Source organism: Protopterus annectens, chromosome 10.part0 (assembly GCF_019279795.1).
Source record: "Protopterus annectens isolate FY-2018-M chromosome 10.part0, PAN1.0, whole genome shotgun sequence".
NCBI lineage: Eukaryota > Metazoa > Chordata > Ceratodontiformes > Protopteridae > Protopterus > Protopterus annectens.
The window spans coordinates 1,522,713,897-1,522,729,209 of NC_056744.1; the positions used below are offsets into that span (position 1 = coordinate 1,522,713,897).

The 15,313-nt window shown below is 41.7% G+C and overlaps 1 protein-coding gene across 1 annotated transcript in view; it reads right to left on the reverse strand.

The window, feature by feature from the left end:
- Positions 1–15,313, reverse strand: part of LOC122813706 (zinc-binding protein A33-like) — a 142,850-nt gene that overhangs the window by 67,027 nt on the left and 60,510 nt on the right. Inside the window, exons 2-3 of the mRNA XM_044086167.1 lie at positions 5,922–6,017; positions 5,565–5,798 (exon numbers count right to left, since the gene is read on the reverse strand). Coding sequence (XP_043942102.1) covers positions 5,565–5,798; positions 5,922–6,017 — 330 coding nt within the window. The remainder of the gene's footprint in view (positions 1–5,564; positions 5,799–5,921; positions 6,018–15,313) is intronic.

The following is a 15,313-nucleotide window of genomic DNA, read 5'->3' on the forward strand; positions in this document are numbered from 1 at the left end:
ACACACACACACACACACACACACACACACACACACACTTTCACAGTTCTTGTAAAGGATCTCAAAGCAACCACTACAAAATCTATTTACAATGTACAATACATCCCATTTACTTCTTACTGCAGCATTAAGAAAAATAATAAAAAATAAAACAAAATAAATACATTTCCACATTTAAAAGTTAAATAACTAAAATAATAGTTATACTTACCACTACAGAGCAGAACATGACAAACATGGTCTTTACCTGGCGGGATGGCTTCCCACTATCCTTACCAACTCTACAGGTTAGCTATCTCACTTCCCTACCTCTGGGCTGGCAGGCATCCTTCCCTCTGGGCTGGCTGGCCACTTTGCTTTCCTTCTGGCTGGCTGGCCACCTTGCTGGTCTCCTGGCTGGCTAGTCCACTGGCTTCCTTGCTAGCTGGCCATCTTGCTGGCTTCCTGGTTTACTGGCCACCTTACTGTTTGCCTTACTAACTGGCTAACAGACCACCTTGCTGGCTGGCCTACTGGCCTCTTTTCTGGCTGGCTTGCTTAATGGACTGCTAACATTCTTACTGGCTTGCTGGATAACTGGCAAGTTGGCTTCCTTACAGGCTTGCTGACCTCCTTACTGGCTTGCTTGCCTACTTGCTGGTTGGCTTAAAAAAAAACAGATATTTTGTTTGTTTTAAACCCCCCATGGGTGTAAAAGCTCTGAAAGAGAAAGAGCTGTACAGCTGCAGGGCTTTGTAGGGCTCTTACTGATGTGAACCCTGGCCCCATGTGAATTTCAACAAATCACTGCACTATTTTTAACACCTGTACCTAACAGGGAGCAGCTCTCACTAAAGGTCCAATGGTCAGCCTTTTCTTTTCAGTCTCATAAGCATGGTGCTTGTTTGCCTGACCATAGTATCATCAATTTTTACAACATTTCAACTTGTATTCCTTGCGTTAGTAGTTATGACAGGTGGGTCTATATTAGTTTGCCGAAATGTGATTTCAGAGAACACCTAATCATTAACCACACTTCAGCGAAAATCATTTCAGTGATTCACTGAATTTACAAATGGCAATTAAATACTTGCCCTGCAGCACAGCAGACCGACATCTAAGTAAATCAAATTCGCCCAAGTGGGGGGGGGGGGCTTCACCCCCCAACTATATATACCAACTCCAAGATTGCACTACAGTGGAGAAAAGGGCAAAGTTGAGTAGTTGTCCAACTGCTTCTTTCCCCTTGGTAAATTCAGTGAATCGATGAAACGTTTTTGCTGAAGTGCAGTCGATGATTAGGTACTAATATAGACCATGATAGGCCTATAATCTCTAGACTGGTGATTCCTTGCTGTGAGAGAGGGAGGTGATATTGTGACAATACTTTTGTGCTGAGATTTAAACTCTGTAGTTCTAAGAGGCTTTGGAAGCGATTTTATTTACTTCCTCAACATATGTTGGTTTGGTGGATACATGCAAATATGTTCAAGCAGTACTGTGTAGTGTTCATAGACCATTGTTTTAAATGATAGCGTTTCCTCCATATTGAGAAAATACTTACACATTTCACAAATTGTACTGTGTACTTCAAGTAATATCTTACTGTTAATGAGTATTAGGAAATTCCTAAAAGTATTCAAAGCTGCAAGGCTGGACATGTTTGCCAGATTGTTTTATTTCTTGTCAGAGATCAATGACTCAAGTGCTGCCAAGCAGCTAGTCAACTGATGTTTGAGGTTTTAGAGCAAGAGGCTATGATTATTGGCTAAATGAAGGGTTACAGTAATACAAGAGTAATAGGAGAGTTTTCAACTATGGTGGGATCAGAGATTTAACATTTTTAACAGTTTAGTGGATTGGTATACAGAAATATGCAATAATTTACAAAAAATGTCCTTCCAAATGAACTATAAACATTCCTCCAACCTCAAGGATAGCAAGAAAAGATAAACCACTGGAGAATTTAGGCTGCCCATCCTATATCTAGGTTTACCTAAAAAGTGGCAAGGATGCTGTTATGTTTGGCATGTAGTGAAAATTTGTTTCAGAGGTGAGGGATACACTGGGTTATGAATCTAGTATGTCAACATATCTTACTTATGTGTTGATGGAAGGTTTGTTCTGTAAAAGATCAGGAGTTCCAAAAAGAATGGATCTTACATGTCTGGAAAGGACAGATACAGATCTCAATGAAGGAGTCTGTAAGAGACCTAGTACAAAGAGAGAGAAGGCTGCCAGTCTGGCCTGATAACTAAGATTTTTGAGGGCACCAATATTTTTAGTAATAAGATCTGGAATGTATATATATCCTCCTTGAACCATTTATGTCCTCCATAAACACAAAATTATGTGTGAGTGTGGCATCGAAGAATAGGATGTATTTTGGAAATGGAGGATTGCTAATGCTCCAGTTATGTCAGTACTAGCAAGGAAACAGAACAGAGTTAACGAGCTACATTTGCAGACATTGGCTGGGTGTTCACTTTATTGCAGCAACATAAAGGTAAGGCCAAGATTTGTGCTGAACTCACAGTTAATGGTACTACGTATATAGAACCTGTGGCTATAACAAACCTTCTGGCTGACAAGTTCAGTGAAAACTTCACTCCCCAGTTCCCGCCACATATACCACAAAGCATCCCAGACACCTGTCCCCCACCTACTATCTCTGAGGATCAGATCTTAAATGCCCTCTCCAACTCCAAAAACACAGCCTCTATGGGACCAGACAACATCCCGGGCTGTGTTCTACAAGGGTTAAAACAGGGATTAGCATCACCACTGAGCACAATTTTCAATCACAGCCTAAGCACTGACTTTGTCCTAGTGGAATGGAAAACAGCTACTGTTCATCCTTTGTACAAAGGGAGTGCATTCATGGACCCCAGGAACTCTAGATCTATTAGCCTGACCAGCCTTATCTGCAAGGCCATGGAACAAATCATCATGGACCTTATTAACAAAGATATAGGAAATCTCCAAATGCTTGACCCCACCCAGTTTGGCTTTGACAAGGGGAGATCATGCCTGTTAAAGTTGTTGGACATCTTTGAGACAGTCACCAAAGCCCTAGATGAGGGCAAATCTATGCATACAGCCTACATAGACTTATCCAAGGCCTTTGACACAATACCCCACTCAGACATCATTGATAAACCCACCCAGCTGGGTATCAACCTATATATTATCAGATGGGTTGCAAACTGGCTCACTGATGAAACTCATACGGGGCAAAATAGGGGACTCCACCTCCTCCGGCAGACCCGTAACCAGTGGTGTTCCACAGGGATCAGTTCTGGAACCCCTACTGTTTGGAATCTACTTCTCTGAACTACAGGCTAAAACTAAAGGCCTGTGGCTGACAAAGTCTGCTGATGACTGCAAACTGTGAGTGATCACTGAAACCCTTAGCGATGCCAACATCCTGCAAGAAGGTCTTACACAGACTAATGACTGGTGCCAGAGTCATGGTCTTAAACTTAATACAAAAAAATGCATTATCATCTCCTTTGGCGAACTACCACATCAATAGCAATACCCTAAGCACACAGTTAGTGGTGAGAGATCTGGGCACACAGGTTGACAGCAACCTTAACTTTAATCACCATGTCTCCACAGTGGTAAGAAGGGAATTTTATATTGCTCATCTCATACATAAGGGCATTGCCTCCAGAAAAAAAAATGTTATAACTCCCCTGTAATCTTCCCTCATCAAGCCAATAATAGAGTACAATGCTGTCTTTGGTATGTTCCTTTCCAAACACCTGCAGCAATTGGAGAGACCACAAAGGTGTCTTATGAAGAAAATTCAGGGTCTTCAAGATCTGTCTTATGTAGACAGACTGAAATCATTGTCACTTTACACTGTGTCATACAGACTGCTCAGAGGTTACCTGTGCCTTGCATATAAAGCAATCTCTGACCCAGCTTTAATGGAAATGCTGCACATTTGGAAGTCAAATGGCACATGGATCACTCGCTTAAAGGACCTTAACCTGGTATGTGACATCAACAGAACTTGCTGGAGAGATAGATTTGTCTAATAGAGGTTGCCACACCTTTGGAACAAGCTTCCTATTCATGTTAAACAAAGCCCCTTGTTGGCCCTATTTAAGCGCAATTTGGATGAATGGATGGGTAACTGGAAATTTACCTCGGGGGTCATGCCTCTCAAGTGTACCTCATTATGAGGAACGTACCTCATTGGGGGTCTTAATAATGTTCCTCGAAGTTTCACGAAGTTCCACATTGAAAGGGTCTGCAACACATTCAGTGTTGGGAATTTTTTAAGTGAAATCCATGGTAAATAGAAATAAATCATATTAATTCATTAAAAGATCTTCTTTATAAGTAAAACCAGCATATTTTAACCATCCTATGACCTACATAGCTGAAGTTGTTAGCAAGCCATTAGCATGTGTTCCACATTTTGCCCATTTGTTCCACATTATGAGGGCTAGTGTTCCTCATTTTGCAGATGGAGGGTTGAGAGCTATGCCAGGGGTTCCTCCTGTGTCCCTCTGGGACAGGGGCAATAGGTTGATGTTAGTGTCTGCTTGAACCAGACATCCTTGGGAACATGGGTTGAACTTGGCTAGGGGTCATTAGCCTAGTAACCTTCTATGATCCTATGATCCTATGAAAGATGCTACTGCTAATAAAGACACCTATGAGATCCAGAACTTTTTGAAGGCTGTTGCTCTGCTTCTCAAAGTCTAGTGTGTATTTGCTGCCTCTTACACTACCTGTATATGTTTCACTAGTGTGGATGTATCAGATGGTTATCTTATGGGATTTTAGTTGACTAGATTGACTTAGTTTGGGTGTTGTGAGTTTGCATAGCAGGCAACATAATTTATGTTTACTTTTAGTTTATATTTCCTTTAGTTGCACCCTACAGGGTGTTGCATTTCACAGGACCCACATCTTTAGGTGATGGTTCTATATTCTAAATTCTGGGTTGTTTTGTCATCTGTGCTGCTGGATGACCATTGTTTTTGACAAAGCGACTTGCTGTGAAGCTGCCCATTGATGTAGTGTGCTTTCAGAGAACTTGTCTTGATGACCTGGGTTTCAGTGATGTGGTAATTCGACTTAATGAAATAGATTCAAATGTAGGCAGATCATCACCCACACATTTGCTGTGTAACATACAACAGCAACCACTAACGTAGCTACTGACTCCATTTGCTGTATTCTAAAAGAAGCCTAGTTTGCAAAGCTTTAATAGGAATGAGGAGCAGGGGCAGAGAAGGCCCCTTTTAAGTCGGCAGATATCAGACCCATAAAGACATTTACTCTGTTTATTTTTAAAAAATGAGTCAGTGAGGTAGGCTATGGCAGGACTGTAAGTGTAAAATATACTGCATATGACAGGCTACCATATTTATTAATACAAGCTATCTTTGGCTACGTGTATACCAAATCCTTCACTACTTAGACAAACTATGTTGTGGCTAATTTCTTACTTATGGGAAAAAATAAACCAACAAAAGTGAAAATGCACAATATTACTACTAATACTACTACATGTTCAGTGAACACACATTTCAAAACAGTAATTAATTAGCAATTTGCCTTACCATTAGCAAACGCAGAGAATCATCCTGATTTATCTTGGACTGAATAGCTAATATTTGTCTTTGAATGGTGTTGCTCTTCTCCTTAATTATTTTCAGGTTTTCCTCTGTCTCCTCCAGAATTCCTGCTGCTTCTCTCTTGAGTTGTTGGATCAGTTGCTGCTCCTTGTCCTGAAGAAACTGGTGCAGTCTAACAAACTCTGATGTAATATGTTGTTCCAGACTCTGGGCCTGCCCCTAATACAAAAGTCCGAAACAGGAAATAAAGCCAAAAAGATACATTAGCATTTTTTTTCTTTCTACTCTGGAATACATCTGGCAAGAAAAAAAATATATATATAGCATAGACTGTTTACTCACTTTGATACTAGACACCTTCTGGATCTGTTTCTTCTGCAGCTCTGCAAGCACTTTCAGTCTGCATTCCAGACATCTTGAAGCTACTTTCAGTTTATCCTAGAGAGGAAAGAAAGCATTACATCACTTTTTTCTTCTCCAGTTTGTTTACCTGGACATAAGTCAGGTTGTTGATATTAATCCTGGTCTGGTAGACCATTTGTTTTATTCCACCTCTTCCCCCTTTCCGAATATGCAGTCACTTGAAAGATTGTACTCATTTGAACTACTAGATGGATGTGAACTGTGTTGGGCAGTGTAGTTCAATTCAACGAGAGTGTTGCTCCCATGAATCTGCAAAAATAAATGGATTTTCAAAGGCTAAAATATTCAGTTAAAAAGAGTTTTTATAATGGATTTTGTTTTGTTTTATAACATTATGAATGAATCTTTTTCCTTAACAAGGAGATGGAGGTAGTTAACAGCCTAACCATTCTATGACTGATATTCTATTTAGGGGTTTAGCTTCAATCCGAATCAGTTGGCCTATTAGCCAATCTATAATTCTTGTTCTAATTCAGGACTTGGCCTCCCCTCCAATCAGTTGGCCCGAATATTAGCCAATCTATGATTCTTATTCTAATTAGGGATTTGACCTCCCCTTCAACCAGCAAGCCCCACTATAAGCCACTCAGGAACCATAGCCTTACCCCTAAATTATAAGGGCTGTTTTCTACCACACTCCCTTGTTTAGGGTTATTTAAACAGCTAGCTTTATAATGTTTTTTCAGGAAGAAACATTGTATCTGATGAAGTCTGTTAGACGAACGCACACATTACTTTGAATAAACCAGGGAACTTAATTAAAGCTCAAAGGAGGATTGCTTCATGTTTTCATTGCTTGAATTTGAGAATGTGTACATTCTACTCTGGTTAGCTGTCTGCCTGGAAAATACCTACAGAAATACAGCAGTAGATTACTGTGAAGCAAGAGGCTTTTTCTATTGTTTTTACTTGTTGGTCCCTGGGAGAATCAGCCACTCCTTTGGGTTTGGACAGCCTATAAGGGGATCTCCTCCTCAATAGAAAGCCTACATTCTGTATCAATTCAACAAGAGGGGAGGGTTAAAAATAACAAGGTATAAGTAGGGCCACCAGTCTGGTGTACCAGGCTAGGTGGAAGAAACTGGGAAAAAAGAGAAATGGGTAATATATATGGTTTGGCTGTATGGATTTTGATGAGCAGTGGCTGTTGGAGCAAAAGGAGATAGACCAGACAGGAATGGGAAGAAAATGTGCTATTTGGTTTTCCGAAAGCGCTTACAATAAATTTGGTTAAGTAGTTAAAGCAGTTTTGGTGTTTGCTCCTTCAACATCGCATTTTGTGTTTACAAGAAAGGAATGAAACAGATGGGGTAGCTGCACAGTGTACAAAACATGAATTAGGAAATTGGTGTAAACCAGTGGATGTGTAGAGACTATGTGTAAAGGGAGAAGTAACTGGATTACTGGATACGTGAAGATATGCAATTGCTATATTTATTTTATTTTTATAGTGGCTGTTGTGATCTACACTGATCTAGTTACAACCCTTATATACTACTGTATTTAACTGTCCTCATATGACTAATGTGATCTGTGCTCCCTGTTGCACTGATGTAAGGAATTATTTTTATTATTTATTTATTTATTTATGTAACATTTGTTAACCGGGAAGGACTGTTCACTCTTTCTTGCCATGTTCTTTTTGTGGAGATTTTATCTCCTCCTGTCTTCACTGTAAGTTTAACCTCCCAGCTGGACATTTTTTGTTAACAAATGAAAATAAATAAAGGAATGAATGAATGAATAAATAAATAAATACATACATACATACAGACAGACATGCATAAGCAACTCTGGAAGGAAAATAGCAGTGCACTCAGGAAGGGGAATTGAAATCATGGGAAAAAAGGCATGACAGAGCAGTAAACGAAACCTGGTGGCACAGAAAATCAGGGAAGTTTGGGAAGACAGTTGTGTTGCTGGAGATACAAGGAATAAAAAAAAAACTTCTAAGCTTGTTTCCTCCCACCCTTTCCTGTAATCAGTCTAGTCCAGATACAGATTTTCTGTATCCAGGACAGTTTGTAGGCTCCTGAGGCCCCCAAGCCAAGCCTATCCATGTTGGAGGGAAGCCTGTTAGCTTATCAGTGGGAGTGGTAAGCACTAGCTAACCTATCTACCAAATAAGGAGTGGTTTCTGGCCCAGAAATTGTATGGCCATTTGTGCAGTTTTTCTATCTCTCTTAACTTTCGGATTTAAAAGCCTGCATTTGCACTTGTTTCCACCCCTTTCCTGTAACTAGTCTAGTCCAGATACAGATTTGATGTATCCAGGACTGTTTGTAAGTTCCTGAGCCCCCAAGCCTTTCTGTGTTGGAGGGAAGCCTTCTAGCTTATCAGTAGGAGTGGTAAGCACTAGGTAGCCTATCTACCAAATAAGGAGTGGTTCCTGGTCCAGAAATTGTAGTTTATTGGCCGTTTGGACAGTTTTTCCATTTCTTTCAACTTTCTCGTTTAAAAGCTCGAGTTTGTGCTTGTTCCCTGCCTTTCCTGTAACTAGTCTAGTCCAGATACAGATTGCTGTATCCAGGACTGTTTGTAAGCTTCTGAGTGGCGCCAGAGTCTGCTCTTCAATTTTTTCCTTAGATCTACTAATTCTCTCCTCTCCTGCACTTATACAAGCTTATTAGTCTAGCACTTTACCAGACTTCTTGTAGCAATCATTGTAGCACACAAAAGTGCTACCGGCACTAAACGTTCTACAAGGAAACAGATCCGGTACTTATTATTAATGCCCACCCCTCCAGGCTTGTCCAAAGGTCAGTTCCATGTGCTTTCTCCTATTAACCTGGTGAACTTGGGCATCCTGGGGCAATGTAGCAACTGCCTCATGTACACCAACAACCCTCTCTTTTTACCTTCCAACAGTCAAACTTGTGAGAGATGTACTTATATATCCAAACTGGAAGCTACGCACTCACCAACCAAGACCGGAATAGCTGGTCTAGAGGAGAAGGTCAACACTTGCACCACACCAAATGGAACACATAGCCCTCCATAACACACACCAGCACTGCCTTCACATAAAAACACAAACCACACATCCACCTTTGTGGAGGGTCTCAATAGAAATCTACCCAAGCAGCAGAGATCTCCAAGGCAGAAATGCACTTGACCACCAAAACACTAATCACGAGACACATAACTCTCCTAAAGAGTCTGCCACTCAACCAAAGCCCCTAAGGCAAAACAGCATGCCTGACACACTAGTTATAGGTGACTCAATAGTGTGGCACACTGATGTCCCACTCACTAGGTTAAATAAGGAGAAAGTAACAGTCAGATGCCTGTCAGATGCCAGGATCCACCGCATAATGCACGCACTCAGGTCCCTCAACAACAGGTACAAATACGACTCTGTCATTGTACATGTGGGTGTGAATGACCTGAGATGTACCTCCCTGGACTACATGAAAAAAGACATGGAGGAGCTCTCAGATTATGTATCCCAGGTGGGTATGACCCTAGCCCTGAGCAGCATCCAACCATCACCCAGAATGATACCACAGTACAAGCAGAAAATGACTGATTTCAACAATTGGCTAAGTTTCTGGTGTCATTCTAAGGGGATCCAGTATCTGTCTGCCTGGGATAACATGATTGACAGACCTCGATGCTTTGCCAGAGATGACCTGCATCTGTCACCCCTGGGCTTCTAGATACTGGCCAAAGCTCTTACCACCCCATATAGTGCCTTTTTTAGGTGGTGTTCCAAACAACAAATTACCACCATAACAGCTACAAACAAATGCAATCTGAGGGTCATGCTGCTCAATGCTAGAAGTCTAAATCTCAAAATGCACTTGCTCGAAGCACTCCTTAAAATGGAAAACATAGACATTTGTGCTGTAACAGAGACCTGGTTCAAGGCAGCAGAAAGCACCCCTGCACTACGAGGCTATAACTCATTCCACACCTTTCGGCTCCAGAACTTGGACCGAAGCTCCAAAGGCAGTGGTGTTTCTATATTCATAAAGGATGTGCCCACCTTCAGACTGGTAGCCCAACATAATGCATCAGAGATACTTCAGGTGCAGCTAACATTGGATAAGGCAGTTATTCAGGTCATAGCCTGCTAGAGGTCCCCAACCATGTCCCAAGACTCACATGCCACGTTCCTAAGTACTCTGGAGAACCTAACACTCTCTTACTACGTGACTTCAACTACCTCTCCATTAACTGGGTAAATTACTCATGTACCAATGCACTTGCACAACGTTTCCTGGAGTTCATTAATTCCAATGCCCTGGACCAGCTTGTTCTTACCCCCACTAGAGGTAGCAACATCCTTGACCTGGTCATTACTAACATGGGCGACCATTGCTCTACACCAATAGTCAGCTCCTCCCTGGTTAGAACCGACCAGAAACTAATCACCTTGGAAATCCCCCCCCCCCCCCCACAAAGGTAACCACCATGAAAAACTTCTCCAAAGATAACTTTGGGCTATTAAAAACAGAGGTGACTAACTTCACGGCACCCATGTAAAATGGAGAATAGTTGTGTGACCACAGAACCATACACCAATGCACTGTACGAACACGTACACAAATACATGGATCTCGTCATACCCAATAGAACCAAGATGCTCTCCTCCCAAAAAAGGAAGCCGATCTGGTGGTCCCCTGCCATAAACAAACTCTACAACAGAAGGAGGAAACTGATGCAGAATAAGGTGGAGTCCCAAGAATGGAAAAATTCCCTTATCAGCCTCAACAAAAAGTTGAGATCCCTCATCAAATCCTCTAAAGCTAGCTATGAAAACAGAATTGGAGCAGATAGTAAAGACAACCACAAGGCCTTCTATAGTTATGTAAAGAATCTCCACGGCAATACCCAGATTTGCTCTGAGCCACTGCACAATGGTACCTCCTATACTGAGCCAACAGATATTGCCAATATACTGGCCGACAGATTTAGTGCCAACTTTACCACCCCCAAAGGACCAATCACAATACCAGTAGATTGCCAGGCACCAAGTATTACTGCTGCACAGGTTAAAACAGCACTGTCCAAGGCCAAGAATACAGCTTCTGTGGGACCTGACAATATGCCTGGTTGTGTTCTACATGAACTACAGTGTGAAATGGCACCTCACCTGTGTGCCCTGTTCAATCCCAGCCTCACCTCAGGCTTTGTCCCTACAGAATGGAACACTGCTACAGTCATCCCTCTCCACAAAGGAGGAGTGACTACAGACTCTGGGAACTGTCGCCCCATTAGCCTGATGAGTCTGATATGCAAAGCTATGGAACGCATCATCATGGACCTAATAAACAAGAATATAGGGAATCTCCAAACTCTGGCTCCCACACAGTTTGGTTTTGTGAAGGGTTGATCATGCCTGCTCAACTCGGTCAACTTCTTTGAGTCAGTCACCAGAGCTGTGGATGAAGGCAAGGTGGTTCATACAGCCTACCTTGATCTGGCCAAGGCTTTTGATACCATTCCCCACTCAGGAATCATAAGCTTGGCATCAACCCCTATATCACTAGGTGGGTTGCAAACTGGCTCACAGATAGAACCCACAGTGTGAAAGTAGTTGACTCCAAGTCAGACTGCCAACTAATCACGAGTGGAGTCCCACAGGGTTTGGTCCTGGGTCCTCTCCTGTTTGGTATCTACCTCTCTGAAGTCCAGGCCAACACAAAGGGACTCTGGCTGACAAAGTTTGCAGATGATTGCAAGTTGGGAGCTATTATTAACTCCCCAAGTGATGCTGACATCCCACAGAATGGCCTCACTGAGACCAACGACTGGTGTCAGAACCATGGCCTTAAGCTAAATGCCAAAAAATGTTGTCATCCCCTTTGGGAAAAACCCAGTTCCCATGAATTACCACACAGATGGTAGTCCACTGAACACAGAAGGCGTTATAAGAGATCTGGCAAAACAGGTTGACAGCAACCTCTCTTTTGATCACCACATTGCCACTTTGGTCAGAAAGTCCTCCTATGTGGCACATCTCATTACTAAGGGTTTTGCATCCGTGAAGAAAGACTCTACTCTTCCCTCATTAGGCCAACCATTGAGTACAATGCCCCATTTGGCATGTACCTCACTAGACACCTGCAACAACTGGAGAGGCCGCAAATATACCTCACAAAGAGAATCCTAGGTCTTAAACACTTGTCCTATATGGACAGACAGCTGTGTTAGAAATGCTACATCTAAAGGAAATCCCAATCCCTCGCACCACCCACTCCAGAGACCTCAACCTTATTACCACAATTAACAGAACATGCTGGAGGGACAGATTCATAACCCAGAGACTGCCCATACTATGGAACAGACTTCCCATACATGTCAAGCAGAGCACCTCACTGACCATCTTCAAGAGAAATCTTGATGAGTGGATGGGAAACAGAAGATTCACCCTGGGGATAACTCCAGTGGCTCTACTCGACAGAGGCACTGGGAACTAAGGTTGGGTGGCACTATGCCAGGGTAATCCTATGGCTAGTCTTGTAAAGGTCCCAGGGCCATAGCTTAGTACACACCTTTGAATTTATGAACCTATGAATAGATGAAGATTACCAAGCAGGAAGTATATACTTTAGAAGTTTAAAAAAGTGACCTAATGTGGTGACTAGATGAAGGATGATTCTAGGTGGGGAAATAGCAAAATAAGCATTACGGGAAAATTAAAGATGGCCGAAAGTCAGAATGGCACGATGATTTAGGAGGGGCATTAGTGGCACCAAAGCCAATGGTTCCATTTCAAGGGAAATGGATGGAGTAGGAAGCAGGAGGGGAGGAACTTTGAGGAAGTAAATTCAGTGCCACTTTTGTCCTTGGTATGATGGGCCACGGTCTGATAAAAACACCAAGTAAGTGGAGGGACTGTTGCATGTAATGTAAGGCTGATTGACATTGCATGACACTGTGCGATGCCGGAGTGGTATTCCAAGGGACAATAGTATGTCTCTCAGTGGGGGGCTTCACTCCATGACTGTCTTAGGGCCTGAAGAATTCTGACAGATGGATTTTCCTCTGCATAGTTTCAATGCCTCTGACTTTGCTGGATCCCCTGCTTAGCTAAGCAGGCATCCAAGCAGTCTTCAGAAAGACATAGCTAATTTTATGCATACTTACTTCCTGCTGTTTCACTTCCAAGGCTCCATTATTTCAAGCAACTCTCCACACCCTATACTTGGAATGCATTCTTCTCATAAATTCAGTGTTACTTATGAACAGCAAACCTGAATTGCCAGATGACAGTCTAGTCTGATGAAAAACTGTTGTTTTTATCAAAACAGGAACACTGGCTCTTGACTACAAGTCAGAGCATATGCAATTTGATTTGATTAGAATTGTTAGCTTTATGCATAATTTGTAGTTATGCCTTTGTGACTGTAACTCAGATTTATTTGCTGCTGTGCTTGAAAAATGTGCTCAGTTCACAGTCTCAGTGGATGCAAACAGCTGAAAAAGATTAACATTTACTGTGACAGCCTTTAGTATTTAATATTGTTAATAACATTCTTCAGTGATGTAACATTTGAGTAGAACCAGAACCAGAATGCCCACTGATACTACATAACCTAAACAGAAGTTTAACTGCATTGTTCCCACACTGATATTAACAAACAGTTATTTTTTTATGTATATGAGATGTGTTTGGAGTTTCACGAGCAAGGCAAGTCAACACTTCAGGCAACACACGAATTAAGTGGTTTTCCCATGAATGATATCTTATTGTGCTCACTTGGACTATAATACTTCTCAACTGTACAGATTTTTGCAGAATGTCCAGGTTTTTGCCTCATATTTTTGGTCTGTTTTTCATAAAATTGTGGTTTTCTGACAAATTACTGACAAGTCATTAAAGATTTAAGACAGAAAATAATCACAGACATTTCAGTTTCAGGCTTCATACCCTTCAGAAAATTCATGCTAATGCAAAACCTGTTATTCTGCCAACTTCCTAAGTTTGTAAGATCAATATTTAAAAATTGTCCCTATTTTTGGCCCTTTGTTCCCCCCATTATTTATGGCTTTGTCCAGATTTCTTGCTCTAAGAGGTATTTCATTTTTGCCTGCCCTACCACTTTCACAAATTTAGTACACTTCTCCAGTTCACTCCCTGTACTTTGTTCTGTTTGTTCCCCAGTCTCTTTAGTCACGCACTCACTCACTCTGTACTTAGCCTTTTTAATTTTTTTCATGCTTTTTCTCCTTCTTTCTTAAGATTTTATCAGTGATTACGCCTGTTGTGAAATTCCACATTCTGATTGGTGCACTCTATTTAAAAGCTCCTAAACTCTCCCTCTCTCCCTCTTTTTCTATACTTCTCCCTTCATTATCTCCCCCTGTATATCATTCTATATAATTATTTTCCTAGCTATGATACATTTCAGCTGCAGCACAACATATTGTATTCTCCCTAACATTTAATGCGTTATTTTTACTTCTTTCATCCCTCTAACTGATTACCTAAGTAGTTTGTGAATGAAAGGGAGGCATTGACATGTTTGTTTTCATACTATTTGGAATAATTCCAGCTATTGTACCACTAGATACTGCTAAAGGTATGAAGTCTCCTATACTTCAGCAGCTTTTAGAAAATAAATGAAATCATTCCTTGGTGCATGTTGATATCCCATGGCTGTGTCCAAGGAACCCCCTAATAAGGAAACCTTTTTTTTAATCCACCCATTTGTTTCCCATCACTGAGGCCAGGCTCACCTGGGAATGGGAACAAAACAAGATCCAGTGTTCTTGTTTTGATAAACAAATCAGACCAGACAGTCTCCAGGTAAAAGTACCTTTATGCTTGCCTATCTCATGTAAACACCCAGCTTAAACAGTGGAATGGAGCCATGCAGCAGGCTGATCATGCTGGCAGTCCCTCACTTCCATAAGAGACATTGTCAAGAAGCATCCCCACCATGACCTTGAAGCACGGTAAGTGGTTTTCTCAGCCTCCAACAAGAAAACCACAATTTCCCATATGGTCCTTAAACACCCATAACCTTTTCCTCCACCCTAGAGAGGTGAGCAGGCCATGCTCCTTCACTCCTTTTCTCTCTCTCTACTTGGGTCCCTCATTGCCAGGTTAGGTACTCAAACCCCAGTTTCCTGGGTCACAGTCTGGGATCCATCCTTCTGTGCCATGAAGCTAGGCAATAAAGAGACATTTATTGTACCTCTGTTGTCATAACTGACATCTTACTTACTGCAGCATATCTGCAGCCCATTCTTTGCACCTACGCTCTCCAATGTCATGGTTTAAAATTGTCCATTTATTTAGGTTGGACTTGACAACAAGAAGTTTGGCTAGATATGCAGACTACTGGCCTTTATCTGAG